The 24413-nt window shown below is 39.3% G+C and overlaps 3 protein-coding genes across 11 annotated transcripts; 1 reads left to right on the top strand and 2 right to left on the bottom strand.

The window, feature by feature from the left end:
* Positions 1 to 1124: 1124 nt before the first annotated feature.
* LOC132795197 (regulator of nonsense transcripts 1 homolog) lies at positions 1125 to 7118 on the bottom strand. Of its 2 annotated transcripts, none has more exons than XM_060805764.1 (5): positions 6566 to 7118; positions 6301 to 6501; positions 5153 to 5773; positions 1792 to 4653; positions 1125 to 1386 (listed from the first exon to the last, which is right to left on the bottom strand). In XM_060805764.1, exons 2-5 carry the CDS (start codon positions 6475 to 6477, stop codon positions 1345 to 1347), a joined length of 3702 nt encoding a protein of 1233 aa, XP_060661747.1. In that variant the 5' UTR covers positions 6478 to 6501; positions 6566 to 7118; the 3' UTR covers positions 1125 to 1344. The 2 variants fall into 2 exon arrangements, with proteins under 2 accessions (XP_060661747.1, XP_060661748.1); XM_060805765.1 differs by having other exon boundaries at positions 6301 to 6498.
* Positions 7119 to 7475: 357 nt separating this feature from the next.
* Positions 7476 to 18504, top strand: LOC132795199 (casein kinase II subunit beta). Of its 7 annotated transcripts, none has more exons than XM_060805769.1 (7): positions 7476 to 7632; positions 8908 to 8983; positions 9542 to 9644; positions 9716 to 9907; positions 9985 to 10174; positions 10962 to 11043; positions 13643 to 14320. In XM_060805769.1, exons 2-7 carry the CDS (start codon positions 8912 to 8914, stop codon positions 13913 to 13915), a joined length of 912 nt encoding a protein of 303 aa, XP_060661752.1. In that variant the 5' UTR covers positions 7476 to 7632; positions 8908 to 8911; the 3' UTR covers positions 13916 to 14320. The 7 variants fall into 7 exon arrangements, with proteins under 7 accessions (XP_060661752.1, XP_060661755.1, XP_060661754.1 ...); XM_060805772.1 differs by lacking the exon at positions 13643 to 14320 and adding an exon at positions 16749 to 18504 and having other exon boundaries at positions 7477 to 7632; XM_060805771.1 differs by lacking the exon at positions 13643 to 14320 and adding an exon at positions 16746 to 18504 and having other exon boundaries at positions 7477 to 7632.
* Positions 18098 to 23483, bottom strand: LOC132795198 (endoplasmic reticulum chaperone BiP). 2 transcript variants are annotated; one of them, XM_060805768.1, is made up of 3 exons: positions 23210 to 23483; positions 20838 to 21027; positions 18098 to 20709 (listed from the first exon to the last, which is right to left on the bottom strand). In XM_060805768.1, exons 2-3 carry the CDS (start codon positions 20960 to 20962, stop codon positions 18861 to 18863), a joined length of 1974 nt encoding a protein of 657 aa, XP_060661751.1. In that variant the 5' UTR covers positions 20963 to 21027; positions 23210 to 23483; the 3' UTR covers positions 18098 to 18860. The 2 variants fall into 2 exon arrangements, with proteins under 2 accessions (XP_060661751.1, XP_060661749.1); XM_060805766.1 differs by lacking the exon at positions 23210 to 23483 and adding an exon at positions 22941 to 23039.
* Between the last annotated feature and the right edge of the window lie 930 nt (positions 23484 to 24413).

Raw genomic sequence — 24413 nt, 5'->3', positions numbered from 1 at the left:
ACAAATTTTAAAATTGATTTGCAATTTTAAGTTAAAAAAAAATATACCGAATTGCTGGACAGAAACAGATCTCCAAGTCGTTCGATATGCTAATTTCGACGCCACATTTCGATAATTTTGGAAACACGCTTGGAACAGAAACATTTGGCATTCGCATACAATTAACAAAAACGTATTTGTTTTTATAAAAATAGTATTACAAACAGTGGCAAAGAGGAATTGAATGGAAATTCTAAAAAAAAAAAACTCGACAATGTCCAGACAAAAAAAAAAAGAATAAAAATAGAAAAAAATTAAAACAAAAGTTGAAGCAAATTAAACGGGAAAGAAACGAATCATTTAATTTTTCGATTCTTTCTGTTTCGTTTCGGTATTTTTGTTTTCACGAAGAGGTTATCAGGAATCCTGAAGCGGCATCATCTTGCCCATAAAATCGATAAACGATACCTATGGCGCGTATGCTTAGCACATCGATCACCAAAACGGCTTCATACATTTTTGGTTTTCGTTTTTTTTTTTCGACGCATCCTGCGTCCTGTCGCCCCGCTGCGGGTGTCAGCAATGCCGCCGCCTCCACCCAAATCGTGCGACGTCCCACCACCGGCTGCATTGCCGTGACTGTTGTGGGGTGCATCATCATCTGTGTTTGCTGTGAGAGTTTCTCCTTGGGCCCCGCGTTCTCTTCTTCGTAAGCTTGTATGAGTGTATGTGTTTGTGTTTTTGTGTGTATGTGTATGTATGTGTTTTTGTATTGGTTTGTGTTTGCGTTTGCTGTCCCAAGTTTCTGTATGTTGTGGGAGAGAGAGTGAAAGATGTCCGGGTTTATGCATGTGTGAGTGGCCCTTCTTATTGCTGCCGCGTTCGCCATTTTGCTCTCTCAACCTGTTCCCTCTCTCTCTCGCTGTGCCGATCTGTGGCCATCTTGCTGTCTTGCTCTCTTTTGTGTGGCCGAGTTTATTTGTTCCAATAGACAATCCTCTGCTGCCTGTGTATGTGTGTGTTTTCATGATGCTCTCTTCCTTGTTCTTGTTCATGTTGTCCACGTCTCCATTAACATTTTGTTGCTCTTCGTGTTGTTGTTGCTGCTGTTGTTTTTGCTGTTTGCTGTTGTTGCTACTGCTGTCTGTTCTTCTTGTTGTTGTTGTTGTTTGTTTTTTTTTTCGCATGCAAAAGCTGCTGCCGCATGACGTTGCTGTTTATCGCTACCGCGCTGCCGCCGCTGCTGTTGCCACTGCTTGCTTGTTGGCTTCAAAGTTCTTTCAAATTGTTTTGTTGTTTGCTTGTAGTGTTCTCGTTGTTGTACATTTTGTTGTTTGCAATTGTGTGCGCGCCATCTCAACCTTCTCAGTAAGGTTGCGAGAATTGATTCAAACTACGTTCGCCTGACTGTAAAATATTACAAAAATAAATAATACAAGTTAATATTATTCATTTTCACTTAGAATTTAAAATTTAATTATATTGTTAGCATACTTTTTAGGGCTAAAATTCCCTAAGGTTGATATATTAATTTTTTTTTGTACTTAATTATTTATTAGTGAATTCCAGTGCGGTATAATTATATTTTGATTTGAAATTATTGTTGTAGGCGTACAGCTTCGCCATTTTGAATTACTTCTCGATTAAATTGTCGCAGCAATTGCAAATGGCGTTGCATCCTAGCCTGCTTTATAACTTTAAACGATAGATGGCGCCTGAATTTAGCTGTATCTTTCGATAAGCACATATCGATATATTTAAATGAAGCGCCATTTCGCGCTCAATTTGGAAATGATCATGCTTAACACTTACCACATTGAAGGAAACGTCCTGCGAGAGCAGTCCATCCATTTGCGAGATCTGTCCAAAGTCCTGCGACAGCTCCGGCTGCTGCGACAGAGCAAAGCCGCTCGGCTGTGTCATTTGCAGGGACAATGATGTCGGCAGCTGGCTAAATGGCGTCGCTGCAATGCCACTAGATGTTCCAGCACTTGCTGCTGTTGCACCGCCTGCTGCCGCTCCCGCAGACGACGAAGCTGACGAGGATGCAGCACTTGCTGTGGGCAACAATTGTCCATTAGCCGCCGTCGCAGCCGTTCGTGCCTTGGATAACTTGCCGCTGGCAGCGCTGCCAGTCTTCTTGGCACCCGATCCAATGGCTGCACCTGGTCCACCAGCAATACTATTGCCACCCATGGGCGGCGCAAAGCTATTCTGATTCTGTATGGCACGATTCTGTTTGGCTGCCATAATCGTCTGCTGATGCTGATTGTAGAATCGGGGCGGTATGTTGCTCATGTTCATGAACATGCCCACGGGCACCGGCATATTGGCCATCGCAGCGGCGCCATGATCGTTCGATATATAACCAATATTGTCATGCAGATGTGCTGTATTCCAGTTGCCGCCGCCGCCACCGCCACCAGCTGCATTTGCGCCACCGTAGTTATTGTTGCCACCAGCGCCTCCGCTGCCGCCACCATATCCACCGTAAGCTCCAGCAGTGGGTCCCATCATGCTGTTGCCGCCGCCAGCAGCAGCACCGCCAGCTCCAAAGCCGCCGCCGCCACCGCCAAATGGACCGCCAGCATAGGGACCACCGTTGAGACCTTGCGCTGGATTGGATTGCATTTGTCGCCCGTAGCCGCTGCTGCGCTCATAAATAGAACCGGGCACCATCACCTCCTTGGCATCGGCCATCATGGTGGACATAAAGTGGGCGCCAATGTTCATGCTGTTCACCAGTTTCTTGGGCTTCTGGAAATGTATCAGCGACTCCTTCAGATTGTTCAACGAACCCTCGACGAGCACTTTGCGATCCTTGTAAAAGTTGAGCAAATGATTCCACAACTGTTGCTTCGCCAGCACCTTGGGATTGCCCACAATGATGATGCCGTATTTGGCACGTGTCAGCGCCACATTCAAGCGACGCGGATCGTTGAGGAAACCGATGCCTTGTCGCTCATTCGAACGCACGCACGACATGATGATGATGTCCTTTTCGCGTCCCTGAAACGCATCCACGCTGGCAATCTCGATCTCCTGATAGAGACGCGAATGCAGGCTGCCCTGATACTGCATGTATTGCACCAGATACGCACGCTGTCCCTCGTATGGCGTTATGATGCCAATCTGTTCGGGCTTGACGCCCGCCTTCAGGAAGCGTGTCGTAATCTTCTCCACATTGGCGGCCTCGGTGCGATTGAGAAACGATGTGCCAGAGCCGGCGATTTCCTCCTGTCCCTGGGTGACCAAAAAGAACATGGGACGCTCGGGCTGCGGCCACGGAAAGTCCAGCTTGAGGCGACGATCCTCGGCACAAACGCCATTCTGCAGCGAGCCCTCGTAGAAGAAATTGGACGGAAATTGCGATAGCTCCGGATGCATACGATATTGCACTTCCAGCCGAAACGGACGTATGCCCAGCACCACCAGACGCTCGAACAAGCTCTGCGAGAGACCGGCGCGTGCTGCCTTCTTGCACATGACAACGGGTCCCAGCTGACAGTGATCGCCCACCAGGATGAGCTGCTTGGCGCCAAGGACAACAGGCACCATGCATTCGGGCTCGGTGGACTGCATCGACTCATCAATCAGAATTGAAGTGAATTTGATGCGTGACAAGCGTATGTCGCCGGCACCGACGCATGTGCAGCAGATGACATCGGCTGCCTCGAGCAGTTGATTCTCGGTGCCACGTTTCAGACTACGATAGCGCTTCTCATCGGCCGAACTCAGCTCGCCGGTTTCATCCTTCAGCTGCTGCAATTTCTTCAGCTCCGAATTGGTTTCCATGTTGCGTATTTGATTGTGCAACGCCAAAAAACTAACCGGACTATCGATGGCCTCGCGACTCTTGGCGCACATGCGCACCACCTTCAGATTGGTGCGATGTATCTTCTCCGTCAGCTGATCGACAGCAGTGTTGCTGGGCGCGCACACCAACACAGTTCCACCATGTTGCTTCACCAGCTGGTACACAATGGTCGCAGATGTGACCGTTTTACCAGTGCCCGGCGGTCCCTGAATAAGACTCAATGGACGCTGCAGTGCATGCTTCACGGCATACACTTGTGAGCGATTCAGATCCGGCAAATGCGGTGCACTATAGAGTTTGGGCTGCGGACCGCGGAAGAGCACCTCATCGCTGCCATCGGCACGTCCATGGCCAAGGAGACGGGCATAGATGTAATTGGAGACGGAATTGCGATCCATGGCAAAGTTGCGCAACGCATGCGTCATGCGATCAAACGATGTGCACTTCCAGATGAAGTCTACAGTGAAGCTGCTCGTGCACTTCACAGGCGCATTCGACGAGCATTTCAACTCGAGGCCAACATCGTCACCGAAATTATCGGGCACCTTGATCACATGCCCGATCTCACTCCACGTATTGTAAATGTCGCCCACGTAGCGCAATCGCAACTCATCGCCGTGCATCAGTTTCATATCCGAATCGGTTTTGGCCAGCGTAAAATAGGCAATTGTTTTCTTGTTCAGACCCACATCCCAGCGCACTTCGATGTTCTCCTGCGTCGCCGACTCCTTCAGCTTCTTGTCGTAGTCGGCCTCGAGACGCACCAGCGGCCCAAAGGTCTTCTCGTACTGATAGCCATCCTCGTAGCGCAACAGCACTTGGGCTGGCTCCGAGTCAATGCCGGGCTTCTCTAGATCCTGCAATCAAAGTTAGGTCGATTAATTTTTGTATCAATCGAGTTCTTAATTGATGATAATTATTCTTCAACTATTGAAAAACAGAAAGAGTTTAATATGCTCAATTATAAACTAAGAATATGTTTCATCATAAATCAATTCAATATGACAAAATAACCATTTTTGTAAGACTTATTTTTATGTTGTTCACTTGCAGTTGTTTTGTAAGCTTTGTTTTTATATCGTTTAAATTAATTCTTTTTATGTCATCTTTTAAAAAATAAACATAATAATATGATCTAGTAAGGTTAGCTTGAATTTTAAGGTTTTAAGTCAAACCCCTCAATATTTGCGTAAAGCTGAATCGCTTGATTCCTACAGATCTTACGTTAATACATTGTTTTCAATATTTTTGATTTATAAAACCGTTTTTCTATAAACTCCATACTGCAAGGGAAAAACTCTTTAGCTCAATGAATCGTTTAAAGCGATTCTTTAATGTTAGCAGATTCAAATTCACCTGAAATGTGGCCTCAATGTTATCCTTCCACAGCTCCTCCAGTTTGTTGATTTGTGCCGCCGAAATCTGTCGAGCTCGGAGCTGTCCCTGTTCGCTGGGCTGCTTCACCAGCCATGGCAGAAAACAACGATCCGAAATCAGCGGCTTCCACTGCTCCTGATCCCAGTTCATGTCCTTCAGCGAATTTTGTGCGGCACACGGCTGGCGACACAACAGCACAACCACCGAATCCGCTTTGGCGGGTATGAAGCCCAGCACAAAGACATTGCGCACACCGCATGAATAGCACTCCAGGATGGTCTCGCCCAGCGGCCCATCGCCATGCAAGGTGACCTCACGATGCTTGGCACGCACCAGATGATTGATGATATGCGAACCGGATGTGCTGCCGCGTCCATTACAGAACCATTTCTTGCAATTGTTGCACATCACAACGGTGGCCGGATCGTGGATGCCACAATATTTGCAAGCGTGCACGGGCAGCTCTTTGACATACGCCGAACTGCCGCCACCACCGCCGCCCTCGTCGTCCTCCTCCTCGAACTGCAGATCGGCCAGATCATTGGTGATGGATGCCAATCGTGGCTGGATCTCGTTGGTATGCACGCTCACGCGTCGCGGCTGTGAAGGCAAAAACAAATTAATGTAATGTGTTAATTACTTGCAAGTTTGTTAAACGATTGAGGGAATTATTTATTTTACCAATCACAACTCTTCTAGTCTTTGAGTTATGTGTTTAAACAGACAGGCAGACAGAACTAACTTTAATATTTATGCTAAATATCTATTTAGCAGGTAATTATCAGCAGCTTTAGAACTGTAATGTACCTCAGTTTTTATGATGAACTACATATCTATTATGTAGTAACTGCCTGAGAGCTGTAAAAGTATAGCCAGCAATTTTGGTGACAATAACTCTATTAATTTTTTAAGTAAGATTTGGCTTTATGTCAGATTTCATTCATTCATTTCATTTCAACTTCATTGCATGGATGTGCAGTGAAATCTGCCTTAGGGCACACAACGCTTTATTCTTAATGTCACAAAAGTGATAAACATGCGACTTTAACAGCTGATTAGAGTCGGTCAAAATACACGTGTGACTGTGGGCGCAACCGCCAACGGTAAAGTGTAAACTGTCAACTCACCTGCTGCAGTTCGGCAAGCTGATGATCACCCTGGGTCTGACTCTGCGATGTGGACGGCATGGTGAAGTCACGATAATCGTATTGCGTTGGCTGCGTGTCGGCGCCGCGCAGCAGCTCGTTGTCGTCCATGTCGAGGAACGATAGCGCCGAACTTGGCGCATACGTGTCCACGCTCATTTCGATGGTTTGCTATTCCTGCTGCTGTTGAGATGTTCACGATGTTCATTATAAATGTTATGTTTGCTTCTTGCTTTATTTCACTCACCTCGCAATCGTTGTTTGCTCTTGTTCTTGTTGTTGTCGTAGGCAAAATTAATTAATGTCGTATTTCTTGATAAACCTCAACGGTTATTTTGTTCGCCTTCCAATCGAAACCAACAAATAGCAAACCAAACAAAACGCAAAAAAAAACAACGCGAACAAAAAATAAATGAATTGAAATAATACGTATCACAAAACTATGCCAGAAGAATTGTCCGTCGTGTGTGTTGCTAAATTGTTTTTGCGCGTGAAATAATTTCGTCGAGGCAAATGGCAAAAACAACGGACGCGTTCAGCACACACGTTGTGTGTGTGCGTGTGTGTTGTGCTAGTGTGTGTGTGTGTTGTTGCAGGCTTACTAGACGGAATCCGAACGAGATAGACTGATTGTATGTGTGTCACTTGTTTTTTAACAATTGATAACCTTTTTGGTTTTTGCTGTGCATTAACATTTAGTTATTATTATTATTTGTAGTTCTATTACAACAGCGCCTACTAAATATAGTTGCATTTGGCGTTTGCCATGCCACACACATATGTTTTTTTAGTGCTTTATTTTTTTATGTTTGACGGCAAAAAATACCAACATACTAACAGGCAGCCGCGCGCAAAATTCTTAGCTTGCTTGAGTGTCTGTGTGTTTCAGATAAAATTTGCCGTTCACTATGAACTGGAAAGCCAGCTGAGTTTATTCATTCATATATTTTTATACTCATTGCAATCAATTGTTTTATTGCATAAGCAAAATATATAAAGCAGACACAAATAAATTTTTTATCGCATTAATAATACATGTAATTGCTTTCAAAAAAACTACAATCAAAAAATAATCGAAAAATAAATTTGTCCGTCGTTATCCACTACAGGGCTACATGTTTTGTGTATATTTTAGGTATACATTTTGAAAGTGGCTGGTCACTTGCGAGCTTATCGATAACGTCGATAGTTCGATACGACGTTCGTGACATCCCTAATACCGATTGCAAAACCGACAACTCGCTTGTTAAATTTTCGCATTGAAAAAAGTGCTTTAATTAGTAAAAGTGTTTTGAAAATTGTGCGAAAATTAAGGTAAGTGCCATGGCAAAACGTTTAAAACGATCTGCTCATATGCACTACGATCGCTAAACGCTGCCAAGTCAAGTGCAAAATTCATCTAATACACAGTCGAGAGTGTAAGCGTGTGCGTGCGCCTATGTGTGCGTGCGTGTCTGTGTGTGTGTCGTGCCGCTACGCGAAGCGAGCGCGCTGTTGCTTAAGGCCCAGTTGGAACATGCATACAACACACCAAAAGCCAAACGCTTTAACCATTTTTTTTCCGCCGTCAAAACGTTTGTATAAAAATTTGTTGTTGTTTTTGGTTTTACTATGATCATTGCATTTGCGATATCGATACAAAAACCTAAACTCCTCTCCAAAACCAACCCAATGCTACCAATCGAAATGTAGTATATCGAGTGTAACCAAAAAAAAAACTCGAACCGTACGGCGTGCTCGATTTCCACACGGGTCGTCTACAAAAAAAATTTCACTGTTCACTCGCTCTCGGTGTCTCTTATTTTTTTCTTTTTTTTCTGAATTTCTTCGCTGCTCTTCTTCTTCATCATCGTCGTAGTGCTCGGCACATTTTGTATGTGAGCGCAGCGCTTGTCAAAATACGCGTACAGATTTCCGTTCAATCGAGTGTGCGTTGAAAAATAACAAGAAAAGGAAAAATTAAACAATCAAATTGAATATTGAACGCATAGTGTAGGCATCAAAATATCCCACAACAACAAGAAAAATAAACTGCGAAATAATAATAAATAAATACAGCGAAAATACAAAAAAAAAATAGAAATCAAACAAAACCTGAGAAAACGTGTAACGCCGCGAAGACGAAGTACCAGCGTATTAATAATATAGCATAATAATATTATTAATCGGTAAATCGAGACGCGCACCTAAAAACTCGTGGACATATTCGATTCGTTTACTTTGGGCCCATCGTCGTCGTTGTGTTGGTGTGCGTGTGTGTGTATGTTTGTTACATACATACATACATAAGTTTCTTGACGGCTAAGGCCCCTTCCCCTTGCCCCCTTCGTCATATGGTTTTTTCAACAACAATAAATTCATCAAATTACGCAAAATAATTCCTTCAATGTAGGTTGGACACACACACATGCATTTACAAACACACGCACTCATACACATACATGCACTCACACACACTCACGCACAAGCACACACTCATATACTATCAGCAATATCCACAAGATACAAATCCTTAATTTTGATTTCTTTTTGTTTGTGTGCAATCGCATTTCATTATTTACCTATTTCTTTGATTTTCTCACCTCACAGCAAAATGAGCAGCTCCGAGGAAGTCTCTTGGGTCACCTGGTTCTGCGGGCTTCGCGGCAATGAGTTCTTCTGCGAGGCAAGTATTGCACATACAATAATAATAACAATAATCTGTTGGGTGTTCCACCTTTCTTGTTGTTACCTAAGCGCGCGCGCATTCTTTAGCACCCACAAATCATGGTCGAATAATGCCAGCAACACCTTCGTCGCTTTTCGGCATCCACCTTGAATATATACTACAATGAATAGCGTCGTAGCTGTGGAATGCTTACTACAACTACTATATTTACATGGCCATGCTAAATAAATATGCTTGGCTCTTATCAAACGCAGTCACCTTTTGCTGTTTAGTACAGTTCTCAGTCTAAGATATATCCGCATTGCGAGCAATTCAAATATTGAGATATTGATATAAAGATCTCAGTCTAAAGGCTAATTTCAAAGTTACAAATTGAATCTATCGATCTTAATAGATATACAGATTCATATATATTATTATAATGTCATTTCAGTTGCTAAATATTATATTAATCAGAAGTACAATAGATCCAAGTCGCAGTTTTAATTATATTACTCATTATATTTACGTAAACTTAATAACTCCCATCACTAATGCACAATTTTGGACTTACAGGTTGATGAAGACTACATACAGGACAAGTTCAATTTAACTGGTTTAAATGAACAGGTGCCCAACTATCGCCAGGCCTTGGATATGATCTTGGATCTGGAGCCCGGTGAGTATTAATTTCTTGCCAACAAATTGAATCAACCAAATAATACTAACTTCCTCGATTTCCTTTTACAGAGGATGAGCTGGAGGACAATCCATTGCAATCGGATATGACCGAACAGGCAGCTGAAATGCTTTATGGACTCATACATGCTAGATATATACTTACAAATCGGGGCATCGCTCAAATGATTGAGAAATATCAAACTGGCGATTTTGGACATTGCCCACGTGTCTACTGCGAGAGTCAGCCCATGTTGCCTTTGGGTGCGTATCTTCGTTGCACATTAGTATTTATACGTATAATCTCTATAACTCACTCTTATTTCATCATATGCTCACAGGCCTGTCGGATATACCCGGCGAGGCAATGGTGAAAACTTATTGCCCCAAATGTATTGATGTTTATACACCAAAATCATCGCGTCATCATCACACCGATGGCGCCTATTTTGGCACTGGATTTCCACACATGCTCTTCATGGTGCATCCCGAGTATCGCCCCAAGCGTCCTATTAATCAATTTGTTCCACGGTGAGTTATCGTATTTACGTCTAAGGAAAATACCGCTATTTTGTCTATTGTCTATTTTTGCAAGGCAAAAATACATGTAGTACTTTAACATTTATTTTAGTTATCAGTAATACAGCTATAAATTGTATTGAGAAGTATACATTAGGTTTCTTCTAGAGAAAGCACACCAACATATTATAGTATATTATACAAATCTTAATTCATTGCTTAAACTTTTTAATCATTTACTGAGTTTGTATAATAATAAGTATTGAATTCTTCAAGAATAGCAAGCAATATAAATTATAATTTATTCATACAGTAGCTAGCTATAATTAAAGCTTCAGGAGTAAAGGAACGGTGCTTAAGCTTCTATAAATTAAAATATTTGTGGTTTCAAGAAAATATAGTACTTATATTAATAGTTAAAATCTACAGTTTTTAGTGGCATAACTTGAGCACCTTCGAATCATATTTGTTTCAATTGAAATTCAGAACTCATCTTTATACTTGTTATCAGTTATGTATAGTCGATTAAATCAAAATAATAAAGAGAAAAAATTAAATACATAGTTTATTTTCTACGAAAAATATTGTAGTACTTGTAATGTATTTGAAGAATTGCCTGGTGAATTTGTAAGACCATTTTATATTTTGTGTTTCTCCTTTTTCCTATATTAAGCAACTTCAATTTGTTATCGACTAATGCTAATGAAATATTTTTTCCTTTACCTTTCATGCCCAATCTCTGGTAATTCCTGATGACGACAATTACAACAACGATCCTCGCAACAATGAACATTTACAGTCTGTACGGCTTTAAAATTCACAGCTTAGCTTATCAAATTCAGCTGCAGGCAGCAGCCAATTTCAAAATGCCACTACGAGCGGTAAATTTAAAATGAAATTTCTTATTCATAATATTTTCTTGACTAAAAAAAAAACAATCACTTAAAATGAAAAACATGCAAAAAAAAACAAAAAAAACCGTCAACTAAGCATATATATATCTCTATATTTTTTGTTTGTTTCTCTCCCCACACATACAACCACCAACCAACCAACCAACTGAACCAACCAACCAACAAAACCGAACCAACAACAACAACCAACACAAAAAACACGTAATGGTCATCTATCTGAACGACAATCAATTCTAACTATGATCAAACCGAATCCAACATATATATTTATTGCATATGCACATGTGTATGTGTGTTGTTTAATATCGTATCTATTCTATACATATACATATATATATATCTATTTATATATGTGTGTGTATATAAAATTGTGCCGTGTCTTTTTTTTTTTGTTTTGTCTGCGTTGTCTCGATAACCACACACCATCCATCATAACGATCGTCGCTGCTGCATCTATCGATATCGATAATTTTACATTCCCGCCCAAAAACAAAAACCTACCAACTATCCATATTCCCCATACTTACATTTGTGAATAGAAAAACTAATTAAAAAAAAAAACAAAAACACGCATACACGCACACACAAAACACATACACACACAACCAACACAACACAAAACACAACATAACCATAAACATTGCATGCATACTATATATATATATATATGATGATGATGATAATGATGATTGATTATAAAGAAACGAGAGACATAGTTTCAACTGAAGAGAGAGCCGAAAGCTACAGACCCTAAATAAGTGCAGAGGTTTTGAGCGCCACAAGCAAAAATCATTTATATAAAATAAAAATTTAAAACAAACAAAAAAATTCAAAACAAACTGCGTTTATATTTAAAAATGATAAAACAAGAAAAACACATAACGAACCATATATATAAATAAATTCGTAGTGAAGTGAACAAGTATAGTAGAAAATGTATTTAAAAACAACAAAGTAATATGAGAAATTAAAAAAAAAAGAAGCAAAAACCCAACATTGATAGAGAAAGACACAAAATAAATAAGAAACTGAATAAAGTAATTGAAAATATAAAAATAATAACTAAATGGAGAGACATATAAGCAAAGAAGCCAATCATAATGAAAGAGTTACGAAAACACGGAAATGAAGTTTTTTCTTAAGGCACGCACTTACACACACACACATACCAACAACAATGACACAAATGCACACAGCAACACTCACACATACGCACATCTGCATCTCAATCCATAAATGGCCATAACATTGATCGCAGTCGTTATCGATATCGAAATTTGTTGCACTCATTCAAAAGCTCATCTGCGCTAAAATAACGATATTTTTCGTTTACATAATCAACACACACACACACACACATGTACAGTGATCGCTCTGTAAATGGGACGCCAAAGCAGCTCTAATGTGTTCATTTTTTTCCTCTTTTCGACAATAACCACGAAAGTTAGCGTTTATCATTGTTGTTTAATTTATTTCCAATCAAATTATTATGTTTTTTTTTTGCTTTTGCATAGCTTCTATGTCCGAGTGATCACTGTATATACAATATAGTTAATATTCTTTTGCTAGCATTTAATAATATTAAGAAAAAAAAATCAACTGAATGCGGCAAAATAGCGAGTGAATTTATTTTGCGTTTTCTGTTTTTGCTGCTGCTGCTTCAAAGTTTTCTTCTTGGTTTTTGCACACAAACATTCAGCTCACACACACACACAGACGCATAGCTCACACATACATATACAAATTTGACTTATTCACAATCAATTCAATCAAACATTAGTATTAATATTAATTATTGTATGTTTAAACTATCTTAATTGTCCTGTGTTTCGTCTTTAGTTTGTAGTCTCATCTCTTTTCTCTGTATTGTTTGTATTTAATTTTTTGTGTACTACTTTTCAATTGAACATAGCTGTATTTACTTATGGCAAAAAACGTTTTATGTTGTATAAACCACACACAGGACACTTTTAGGTGGCAACCCTACACCAAAACAACACAATTAGTTCAACTGAGTGATTCGATTATAAAATCAAAGTAAAACTCAATAATGAATATGAGCGAGACACACAATAATCAAACACACACAAACACAAAAATTAGCGAGAAAGACAGAGACAGCAAATCAGAGAGAAAAAGAGAAACAAGGGGTGTGAGTTAGGGAGAAAGAGAGCGCGAATGTAGAATGTAACGTTATGTTAGTCCATATACAACGATTACGAGCAACATAGTACTTCCAAACTAATAAGATGAACAACAAGATCAACTAGAACGACAAAAAAGAAAATTAATGAAATTTAATTACTTACTATTTAATAGTAATATTATATGTATGTATATGTAAATGCTTGTTTATAATTTATATACATAGATATATAAAAGAAAGAAAAAAAGAACCACACGCACACAAACACACACTTGACGCGCTGACAAAAACCTATTGAAGCTATGTTTGTAGAGTAAACAACAAAAACCAACAAAATACAAAATTATTTTCAACCTATCCTAACAACCATCCACCCCATTTCCTCCACCTCCTTAAAAAAAAAATACAAAAAAACTGAAGAAGAAACAGAAGAAAGAAAGTCCCATGAAATGTGATGAGTCGCGCTCAGACACAAAACCTACACAATCAATACCAACAAGCAGCAGCGGCAACTCTACCACCTCTAACACCACTAGCACAAGCGATTCCGATAGCGATGACGATAACAAGAAAACCAAGACCGATAGTAAAACGAACTCGAAAACCAAGTCTCGCAACAACAGTTCAATCGCAAAAAAATTCGAGAAAAATAGAAAACGATCGGAAGGACGACTCGCAGGCCAAAAAGAATAAAAAAAATAAATGTAGACAAAAATGCAGCAGCAAACAACAACATCGACAGCAACAACTACAACAGCAATGACGATCCAATTGATCGCAATGTGAAGACGCATACGAAAAGAAAGCTGAGGTTCGCCAATATCACGAAACTATTGAAAACCAGGAACAAGACAACCTACAAAATTAAAACAAACAAATCATAATAACTTTGTAACGAAGTAAATTTGAAACTACTGCACAGATAGAAGACACTAACACACACACACACACCCGCATAATTATATATGTTTATATACTTATATATATGTATATGTTTATTAATAGACATTAATATATATTTTAAATGCATACATATGTATTTGTATATTATCAAAAAAAAAAGAAAAACTATTCTGTTCGAAACAATTTGCTAATTGATATGGTCACACTTAAATTGTAAGTAACCACGCTGCATATACTAGAAACAAAACTTACATTAATTTCGGAACACCGAATTTGAAATACTCCTGCGACAAAATCTTCAAGATAGTCCGATTATCCAATTGGTTGTAGATAAAGATGATAGTTTCAATACGATCTGCTGCAGAGTTAACAAATATTAAATCAATTGTGTGTGTTCTTTAATAATGATGATTTCCAAGCTTGTTTTTAGCCATGCAGCGTCGTAACACATTTAGTTCTTAAGGGTCCAAAACATTTTTTTTTTAAGTAAAAAAATGAAAGAAAAAACATAACCTATAATTTTGTTGTTACTCTTATAGGCGCAAATATAAAACGAAAGTTTATTTTGCAATATATACATATTAAATACTATATCACTATTATATTTTTTTTTAAACAATATAGTTTTATAAAATTTTACATACGACAAATTGTGTTTTAGTTTTTCTTCGATTAGTTTTCTTTTCATTTTTATTTTATGGATTAACAAAAAACAAAAAGAAGAGACAAAAGAACACTATGTGTGCAGAGAAGATATGATGTAATAGAAGATTTGTGCATGCTGAATCAAAAATAAGAAAGGAACCCCGTAAAACAAACAAGTACATAACAATAAAAGTGAAAATTTTTTAAGCAAATTAGCAATAAAATATATATATAGAGAAGTCGATACAAAGGAACGTTGATTAGTTGACGAGTGCATACCGCAAAAAGAAAAACAAAAAAAAAACTGTTTACAATTGATATATAACTGATACTGATTAATTTAATGCAAAACATAAGAACGAAAGAAGAAAAAAGGAAAGAAAAAAACAAATACAGCAAAGAAAAAAATGATATGATGACAAGTAATAATAACAATAACTAAAATAAAAACAAAACTGATATTTAATACAATTTTACAGTGTATCATTTTCGTAATATTTGTGTCTAGGCCACAAAAGCAAAGCACACACAACACCGATCGATGACTCTCTATCCATATATATATACAATATGATCACATATCATACTAATCCCATTGCATATATATCGATCGCTTGTCTCACTCGCTCGCTCTATAAGTTTCCGTTTCAATGTGTATTGTGGATCGATCTGTGGTGTTGGATTAACCAATGTATGTATCTGTTCATCGTATTCTTTTTTTGTGGGCTTTATATACATATATTTATTGCTTTTGATTTTCATAATAATTTCATTTCTCTCCCATGCTATGCTATACATTTTCTATTATTATTTATATTTTCTACAAAAAAATTATGAACATCCATCAACAAAATCCTAGGACTACATCGCACTCTGTCAGGAGATCCTAAGTCGTCCCGATCCCGAGGCCGAAGCAGAATAGATATTGAAAATTCTCTCCCCATCTCTCTAGCAATGCGTTTGAGGACTGTTGTGATACACTAACAGAGCTATGCTACTGCTATCGATAATGCTATCTCAATCTAACTATCACATGCACGATGCCTAAGCTAGCTTATATAACTGACAAAAGCTAGTTGCTACATTGAGATTTGACTATAGATAAATACATATACATACATACATACACAATGCATCTTTTGCTTTCCTCCCCCCCATTCGCCAACACAGTTTTGCGACACCGACAACAACAACACATCATTTCACTACTATCATTTTGCGATTTTACATTGTTGATATGCCGAATGTTGTGAATGACCATTTAAGCAATAATAAAGCAAGCACATTATTTTTTATTGTATCTTATACATTACTTATTTATTGGTTGGGTATTTTTTCTTTCATTCTTGCTGCACTGCGACACTTACATTCATACACCTATTCACACACGCACACTTTTCAATCTTTTTTTTATTTATCATGATGAACATTCGCACTTAACCTCAAAGAGTGCCAAGTGACAGCGCCACACGCACAAGTGTGTGTGTGCGTGTGTTTGTATGTACATATGTATGTATGTATGTATGCAGCTTTCTCACAGTTTGGATTGGATTTGAAAGGTCGGCGACCATTTTGAAACATCAATACTACCAACAAATTGACTGATTGATCCTGTTCAAACAAGGCGCATTTTCAATGCAAGCGACAAAGACAACAATACGAATTTCTTCAATCACATGTGTACACATCAAATACTTTATTTTACCTTTACTCCCTCCACCGTCCCTCCCCCAACACTTTATATGATATAATACATATATTCGATACACACCGTATGTATAGTCTTCATATTCCTGCTGCTTTCTCTTGATTGTTTCATTTTACGTTTTTCACTCTCTCTCTCTTTCTCTTTTATTGTGTCTTCCTTTTCTTTGTATCTTTGTTCTTGTTGCGCGCGCTCTCAAAAATTGTGGCAAATCTTCTACATAAAATGCAAACCTCTTCTAATGTCGTTCATGATTCTGATCTGGCACAGCAGCAACGCGGTCAGCCACCCAAGGACGAAGAGCCTGAGAACAATGCCATCGATACGATTCCAAAGCGCATCTAAAATATATGTATTTGCAGCAGCCGTTACACCAACAACAACCAAATACACAAACACACACACAGACAGGCACACACACACACACACAAAGCAGGAAGGACCAACTACAACTATGCGAGGCTTATGCGAAAGTCGTCTTATCATTTAGAAAGTGCAGCTTCTACACACATACACCCACACACACACACACACACAAACATACATACAGACATGCAGCCAGTCACACAGAGACGCATACACAAAGAAAACTCAGCTTTGTCAGCCCTGTGGTCAGTGGTGGGGGCAGCAGCGCATTCAATTCAATTTTATTCTTTGCATTTTATTTACTAAGTGAACGGGCTAAAACAAATGTTTAGCATAGTTTTTAATAATATTTAGTCAAGTTCCCAACCCAATATCAACACTTTCCCCGATCCCCCCCTTTTCAATACACACCTGAAAGGAGCGAATTGGAATGAGCTACAATATTTGAAAAAATGCAGGAGAAGAACCTTTATCCGTTTATCCCAACAAACAAAAACCCAACCAACCAACAAACAGCAAGCTACGAGGAGATCCGAAATAATTGTCAGTCGTATTTTGGAGAGCGCATACGTATATAAGAATATATATATATACATATAATATATAGTGAAATACACATGTGTACACAATAAACAATATAAATATACCGTTAGCTTATTTATATACATATTTAAAATGAAAACAAACAAGAAAAACAAAAACAAAACAAAAAAAACATACAAAACAAATATTTTATGTATTTTTTTAATGTATTTAAGATAATTAAGATTACTACACGTCAAATCGGGTGAAAAAGAGCAGAGAGCAAAGAAAAGCTCCCCACAAATCGGAGAGGTAACTCTGAAAAACAAAACTGAATCTGAATGCGCAAGGAAATGAAATTCGTAAAGAAATAAGAATGAAAAATAAACAAAACAAAAAAATCATTATTGAAATCAATAATATTTCAATGTGCATTTGATCTATTGTGTTCCTAAGTCCCCGATTTTCCCAAACCATCTTGCGCTGTAATAAGTAAAAACTAGTAAATTGTGTTTTTTTTTTCAATTTATTTTTCTTTATTTTGTTTTTAAATAAATTATTAGGTTCTTCGTAAAATCGAAGGATCCATTATCATTATTATTATTATGTGGGTTTCTGTGTTGTTTTTCTTGCTGTTGTTTTTTGCTTTTGTAATTATTCAATTGAATTATTCAAGTTTATCTCTTTTATTGCCCCGCAGCTCTTTCTTTCGGTTGTCTCTCTCTTGTCACGCGCTCTTTCTTATTCATATAACATTTTGTATTTTGTTTTTTTTTTTTCTTGCTTAATAAGATTGTTTATAACTTGTAAGCTAACCTATTGATTTGTGATTCCTCAATTAGAAGATTAGCGTTTATCGTTTTTATCAAAAAATATACAGTTTTCGGGATTTTGAGGGAATTGATTGGCCATTGTGGTTTCTTTTTGTTTTTGTTAAAGGAATGCGAGGAACACACACGATTCTCACCCCATATTCTACTTGACATATTTTTATAATCATAATCATACAAACGTTCTATCGTTATCATTATCTCTCCCCAACCTACCTAAAATTCTCTCTGCTCGGTTTTGTGATTCTAGGCCCGAAAGGAATTCTTTTTTTTTCGTTTTCACAAATTATAATTTAAATGAAAAAAAATAATAGTATAGTAATACGATATAGAAATAAAAAAAAACAAAACAAAAAACATAATGTGCTACAAGGAATTTAGAGTGCGGCGATTTGTGTTGTTTGAGCTGTTTGTTAAGCTATTTTTCTTTCTTTTTTTTTCTGGTTTGTTGCTTTGGGGATTTGGTGTGCTTGTGATAGATTTCTTTTGCTGTTGTCTTGTTAATTTGTTTACTGGATTCTCGGTTTGTTTGTTTGTTTAATTATTTACTTGTATTCTTGTTGTTGCAATTAAGTTTATAATTGTTTATCAGTCTGCAAAAACTATTTATATAATCAATCCGTCCACTACTCCCCGCGATCGATCACTCTCGGCTCAGAGCTGCGGCTTACAGCTCATCCTTGAGATCATCGCCAGCCTCGCCGCCCTCTGGTGGTGGTGCACCGCCAGCTCCTTGGTACAGCTTGGCAATCACGGGCTGAACAATGGCCTCCAGATCCTTCTTCTGTTTCTTGTACTCCTCTGGATCGGCATCGGGATTCTGTTCCAGCCATTTGATCGACTCATCGATGGCAGATTCCAGCTTGGTCTTCTCATCGTCGCTCAGCTTAGCACCCAGCTTTTCCTTGTCGCCAATCTGGTTCTTCAGACTGTAGGCATAGGACTCCAGTTCGTTGCGTGACTCGACGCGCTCCTTGAGCTTCTTGTCCTCATCGGCGAACTTCTCGGCGTCATGGATCATGCGATCGATATCCTCGGGCGTCAAACGGTTCTGATCGTTGGTGATCACAATCTTTTCCTTGTTGCCGGTGCCCTTATCCTCAGCGCTCACTTGCAGAATGCCGTTGGCGTCAATCTCGAAGGAGACCTCGATCTGGGGAATGCCGCGTGGTGCTGGTGGGATGCCAGTCAAATCGAATTTGCCGAGCAGATGGTTATCCTTGGTCATGGGACGCTCGCCCTCGTACACCTGAATGGTGACAGTGTGCTGGTTGTCGGAGGCGGTGGAGAACACCTGCGATTTCTTGGTGGGAATGACTGTGTTGCGTGGAATCAGTTTAGTCATCACACCACCAACGGTCTCAATGCCCATGGTCAGTGGATTGACATCGAGCAGCACAATGGCATCTGTATCCTGTTCGCCAGAGAGCACACCAGCCTGGACGGCAGCACCGTAGGCAACAGCTTCATCGGGATTGATACCACGAGATGGTTCCTTGCCGCCAAAGAAGTCCTTGACCAGCTGTTGGACCTTGGGAATACGAGTGGAGCCACCGACCAGCACAATCTCGTGCACGTCCTTCTTGTTCATGTCAGCATCCTCGAGCACCTTCTGCACTGGCTTCAATGTGGAACGGAAGAGATCCAAGTTCAGCTCCTCGAACTTGGCACGTGTCAATGTCTCGGAGAAGTCATCACCCTCGAAGAAAGATTCAATTTCGATGCGCACTTGATGGGAACCAGACAGGGCACGCTTTGCCTTCTCGACCTCACGACGCAGTTTCTGCACAGCGCGGTTGTCCTTGCGAATATCCTTGCCCTTCTTCTTCTTGTACAGCTTAATGAAATGATCCATGACACGCTGATCGAAATCTTCACCGCCCAAATGGGTATCACCATTGGTGGCCACCACCTCGAAGACACCGTTATCAATGGTCAGCAGGGAGACATCGAAAGTACCGCCACCCAAATCGAAGACCAACACATTCTTCTCTCCCTCCTTCTTGTCCAGACCGTAGGCAATAGCAGCCGCCGTTGGCTCATTGATGATACGCATCACCTGGAGTCCGGCAATGACACCGGCATCCTTGGTCGCCTGACGCTGAGCATCGTTGAAGTATGCTGGCACTGTGACAACGGCATGTGTGACCTTCTTGCCCAGATAGGCTTCAGCGGTTTCCTTCATCTTGCCCAACACCATGGCGGAGATCTCTTCGGGAGCAAAGATCTTGGCACCCTGCGATGTGTCGACGCTGATGTGAGGCTTGGAGTTCTTTTCGACCACCTTGAAGGGGAAGAATTTGATGTCGTGCTGCACATTGGTGTCGGACCATTCGCGACCAATCAAACGCTTAGCATCGAAGACAGTGTTCTCGGGATTGGTGGTCAACTGATTTTTGGCGGCATCACCAATCAGACGCTCGCCATCGGCAGTGAATGCCACGTACGAGGGCGTAATACGATTACCCTGGTCGTTGGCAATGATCTCAACACGTCCATTCTTGTAAACGCCAACGCTAAACACGGCAAAGAAAAGAAACGTGTTTGTTAGTTAAATTTGTCAATTGGAAACTGAAGATGTGATCGCATGTTCCTCTAATTGGAACGAGTTGTAAATTGCGATAAAGATAGTGATGACCCTTACCATGAGTATGTGGTTCCCAGATCGATACCGATAACAGTGCCCAGCTCCTTGTCCTTCTCCTTCTTCTCCTCACCGAGTGAGAGGCCAACAAAGGCCACGACGGCCAGTAAAATGCACAATTTCATTTTATTTGCAGAGTTCCTTTAATTACTAGTCTTAATGTTTAGTCCACGACACTAAACAAAAAAAACTGCAAAGAGAGAGAGAGAAAAGAAATGCGCGGATTAGTAAAATGTGAGAAAGCTAGGCTTAACTTTTGTACACGTCAACACACAAACACACGCACACACACACGTATGCAGAATAAGAGAGTGTGCTCTTTAATGCGAGAGAGCATAACCAACTGCCGAAAAAAAGCGCTGACGTTGCGCTGTCAACAGGTAAAAGAACCGCTATGTGTGCTACTTTTGGTATTAAACAAATTTATGGGCCGGTGATAAATATAAAAATGCCATGTGTACTTGAAACACAAGTAAGTTACTATCAAACTCACACACACCTGAGAAGCGAAAGAGAGAGAGAGAGTAAAAACACGTCTAGTTCTGTGGCTAACCTTTTAACAACTGTTAAGCTGCCCGCACACTGTTCTTGACTTTGCTCAGCTTTGTGTTCTGCCCGGCAGCAGAGCAGAGCAGCGCAACTCACTGACACTGACCGACGTCGACGTCGCGGCTCTGTTAGCGGCGTTGTCGTCTCGAACAACAACAACGTTGCTATAGAATTTTTTTTGTATACGTGGTAACATTTCTTTTTTGTTTCGTATGCTTTCTCGTTCGCGCTTACACTCTTGGCGGAGACTGTTGCTCACAAAATAAAACAACAAATTGCCGGCCGTCACACACTATTCAACTCTCTTAAAACTGGTTTTGTACTCGAAATTTGTGGTACGTTTAAGCGCCTTTTGCATTGTCAATGAGTGTGCAAGAAGGAAACTACAAGAATTACAACTACTACTACAAAAATTCGCCCACGCCCCGTCCGGTGAAAGTTGACTAAGGGTGGTAGGCGTCGTCTTTTCTTCTAGCCGGCAAAAAAAACTTGCAGTAATATTTGCATTAGTATTTTTGTGTTTTTTGCTCACATTTAAATTGTCTGGCGTTTTGCCTATGTTGAACACACTGTGCTTAATTCTCTTTAGATGTGTGACGTGTAATTTTTTGCGGCGTAAAATAACCAACTTATTTAGATAGCTTGAGGGATTTGGTTTAAATGACGTGTACAAAGCTGATTGAGTCGCAGACACCAACACAATTACCCAAGTGTGTGTGAGACAGCGACGCGATGCCAGACAACGTTAAGTAGGCGCAGGCGCATGTCTATGTATATGTGCATGTGTGTGTGCTGCCGCACATTTTAAATTTGAATTTACTTTTTTTCGCGTATTCGCGCAATTGTGTGATAATCAAAAAATGCTGAACTGGCAATCGTTGTTGCTATGTCATCTTCTCATCAAGATAAGCAGAGAGCGAGAAGAGAGAGTGCAAAAAAGTATCGATCGAAAATGAACAGCTGTGAAGTGCAGTTAGAACAGTGTGTACATCACAGAAAGACGAAGCACTAATATGTAAATGTTCGGCTAACAACATCAATAGCCGGTTGTTGGCTCGATGTGAATGAACTTTGTTAATAAATTATGTTATGCTAATTTGTTGATGCTGTCTGTCTTTGTCACACTATTGTATGTGTACTGTGTGTGTTAATTATACACGGTGGGCGAGTTTTAGTTACACGTCATACGAAATGTAAGAAGGGGTCACACTGGCAGTGACGTTTTTGAGGCACAAAATTGGACCGAACGGAATATATGAAAACTATTCGCGCACAACTTGCATTGCATGTGCAGCAATTCACACTGACAAACAAACATGTGCTTTACTATGTAGTACATCAAGTTTTGAAACATTTTTTTATTTCTTTTCGTTTTTTGCCTTTGTGGCCACATTGCCAACATGGCGACACCGCAAGCGACATGTGCAACGAGGTTATTTATTTCATTGCCGCCTTAATTTGTATGCTTGCATTTACTTTTAATTAAAACGTATTAATGCGTTTAAGAATTTCCATCGAATTAATTTGGGCAAAAGTAATGAAAAAAAAACTTACACTTGAAACTTTGCCTTAAGCTTATTGCTTTCAAATTTTCTCTCTTGACGTTTGAAACAGAACTGAAAGAATGTTGCGATTACTGTGCTTTGTGCCGGCGCTTTCTACACACACGTACACACACACATAGAAAGCTGTGCCAAGTACACGTCAGTGTTAACTTCACACACAGTGTTGTGAAACTCGGAAATTTATCGATAGTCGATTTGTTGTTAAACAAACATAACTTTTAAAATATATGATATATGTATATGTAGTTATATACTTACTTTTCCTAACTTATATGTTAAATTTGAGCACTATTATTGGCTGAGTCTTTGTTGTCTTTTTTTGGCTTGGTTTTATTAATTACTTTTGTACACAATTTCAATTTCACAGTCACAGTTTGAATGTTTTGTTTATGTTTTAAAAAAAATATATAAAAAACAAAATTCACTTAATATATTTTCGAATCGCACGTTCTAGTTGATGTATATTCCAATGTAATGTAATAGAAACGATTTTCTATGTGTGCCGATGCGTTATTACTTCTTTGCTGTCTGTTTTGAAACTGTTGATGTCTCTCTGCATTGCCGGGCTATTTATTCAACGGCTTTGTTTATGCTCTGACGTGTGGTACACGTCAGTGGCTGCTGCAATTCTGATTGGCGTTGCGTAGCCGCTCACCAACCGATAGACCTAACTGGAAACTTCCCCAACCATGCTAGTGTAGTGGAAGGAGAGAGCGTACTTCCAAAAGTATTGTTTGTGTGTGTGTGTGTGTGTCTTGGGCTTCAAACAACGTTTTTAGTTTTCGTCACCGTTTTTTAAATCAAGGCCGATGACACTGACTGCTTGTGCTCGTTATCTCCGCTTTTTTTTATGTCTCTCTCGCTCTCTCTTACAGAAGATTTCTATTGTTGTTTAGAATTTGTTTGAAATATATATGATTCGATGATGAAAAACAAATAAATTTCGCAAGAGTGTAGTATCAATAATCTGCATTTCTCTAATCACTGACGTGTACTTCGAGACGTTACTTGAATTGTTTCGAGTGTTTCCAGTGATTTCTCCGTTCGCAAATTCAAATATTTAACGATATCGCCATTTCCGTTTGTCTATTGATACAAACAACTAAACTATGAAAGATGAAGATATCCAAATGAGTAATTTCGTTATACGGATCTCGAATTTCTTTTAAAATTTTATCTAAATTTTCAAATTTAACTAGCAAGATAGTTTTTTCCCCTAAAAAAATGAAACGCCCATTTTTGTATGTTTTTTTTTTTGTTTGTTTAATGGTTTTTGTAATGACACGCAATCGATATCAATATATTTCTTTTTTTTTCTTCATAACAATAATAGCATTTAATAATCATAATCAGTGACATGTCAACATACGTTCTCAATTCTCAATTTCATTCCACAAATGTTTTGTTTATTCAACATTTTTGTGCAATTCTTCAAGTTATTAAGTTATTAACAATTTGTTGT

This window comes from Drosophila nasuta, chromosome X, assembly GCF_023558535.2.
Source record: "Drosophila nasuta strain 15112-1781.00 chromosome X, ASM2355853v1, whole genome shotgun sequence".
Lineage (NCBI taxonomy): Eukaryota > Metazoa > Arthropoda > Insecta > Diptera > Drosophilidae > Drosophila > Drosophila nasuta.
The sequence above is the reverse complement of the archived record's forward strand: the minus strand, read 5'-3'. Positions and strand labels throughout refer to the sequence as shown.

Bases quoted from the DNA above. Each gene is read 5' to 3' on its own strand.
- LOC132795197 (XM_060805764.1), bottom strand. From the start codon at position 6,477: ATGAGCGTGGACACGTATGCGCCAAGTTCGGCGCTATCGTTCCTCGAC. The intron at 4,654-5,152 runs GTGAATTTGAAT...CTTTGATTGCAG, and splicing joins ACATTGAGGCCACATTTCAG to GATCTAGAGAAGCCCGGCAT. The intron at 1,387-1,791 runs GTAAGTGTTAAG...AATATTTTACAG, and splicing joins AGGACGTTTCCTTCAATGTG to TCAGGCGAACGTAGTTTGAA.
- LOC132795199 (XM_060805769.1), top strand. From the start codon at position 8,912: ATGAGCAGCTCCGAGGAAGTCTCTTGGGTCACCTGGTTCTGCGGGCTT. The intron at 9,645-9,715 runs GTGAGTATTAAT...TTCCTTTTACAG, and splicing joins GATCTTGGATCTGGAGCCCG to AGGATGAGCTGGAGGACAAT. The intron at 11,044-13,642 runs GTAAATTTAAAA...AAAAAACTGAAG, and splicing joins TCAAAATGCCACTACGAGCG to AAGAAACAGAAGAAAGAAAG.
- LOC132795198 (XM_060805768.1), bottom strand. From the start codon at position 20,962: ATGAAATTGTGCATTTTACTGGCCGTCGTGGCCTTTGTTGGCCTCTCA. The intron at 20,710-20,837 runs GTAAGGGTCATC...TGCCGTGTTTAG, and splicing joins CTGGGAACCACATACTCATG to CGTTGGCGTTTACAAGAATG.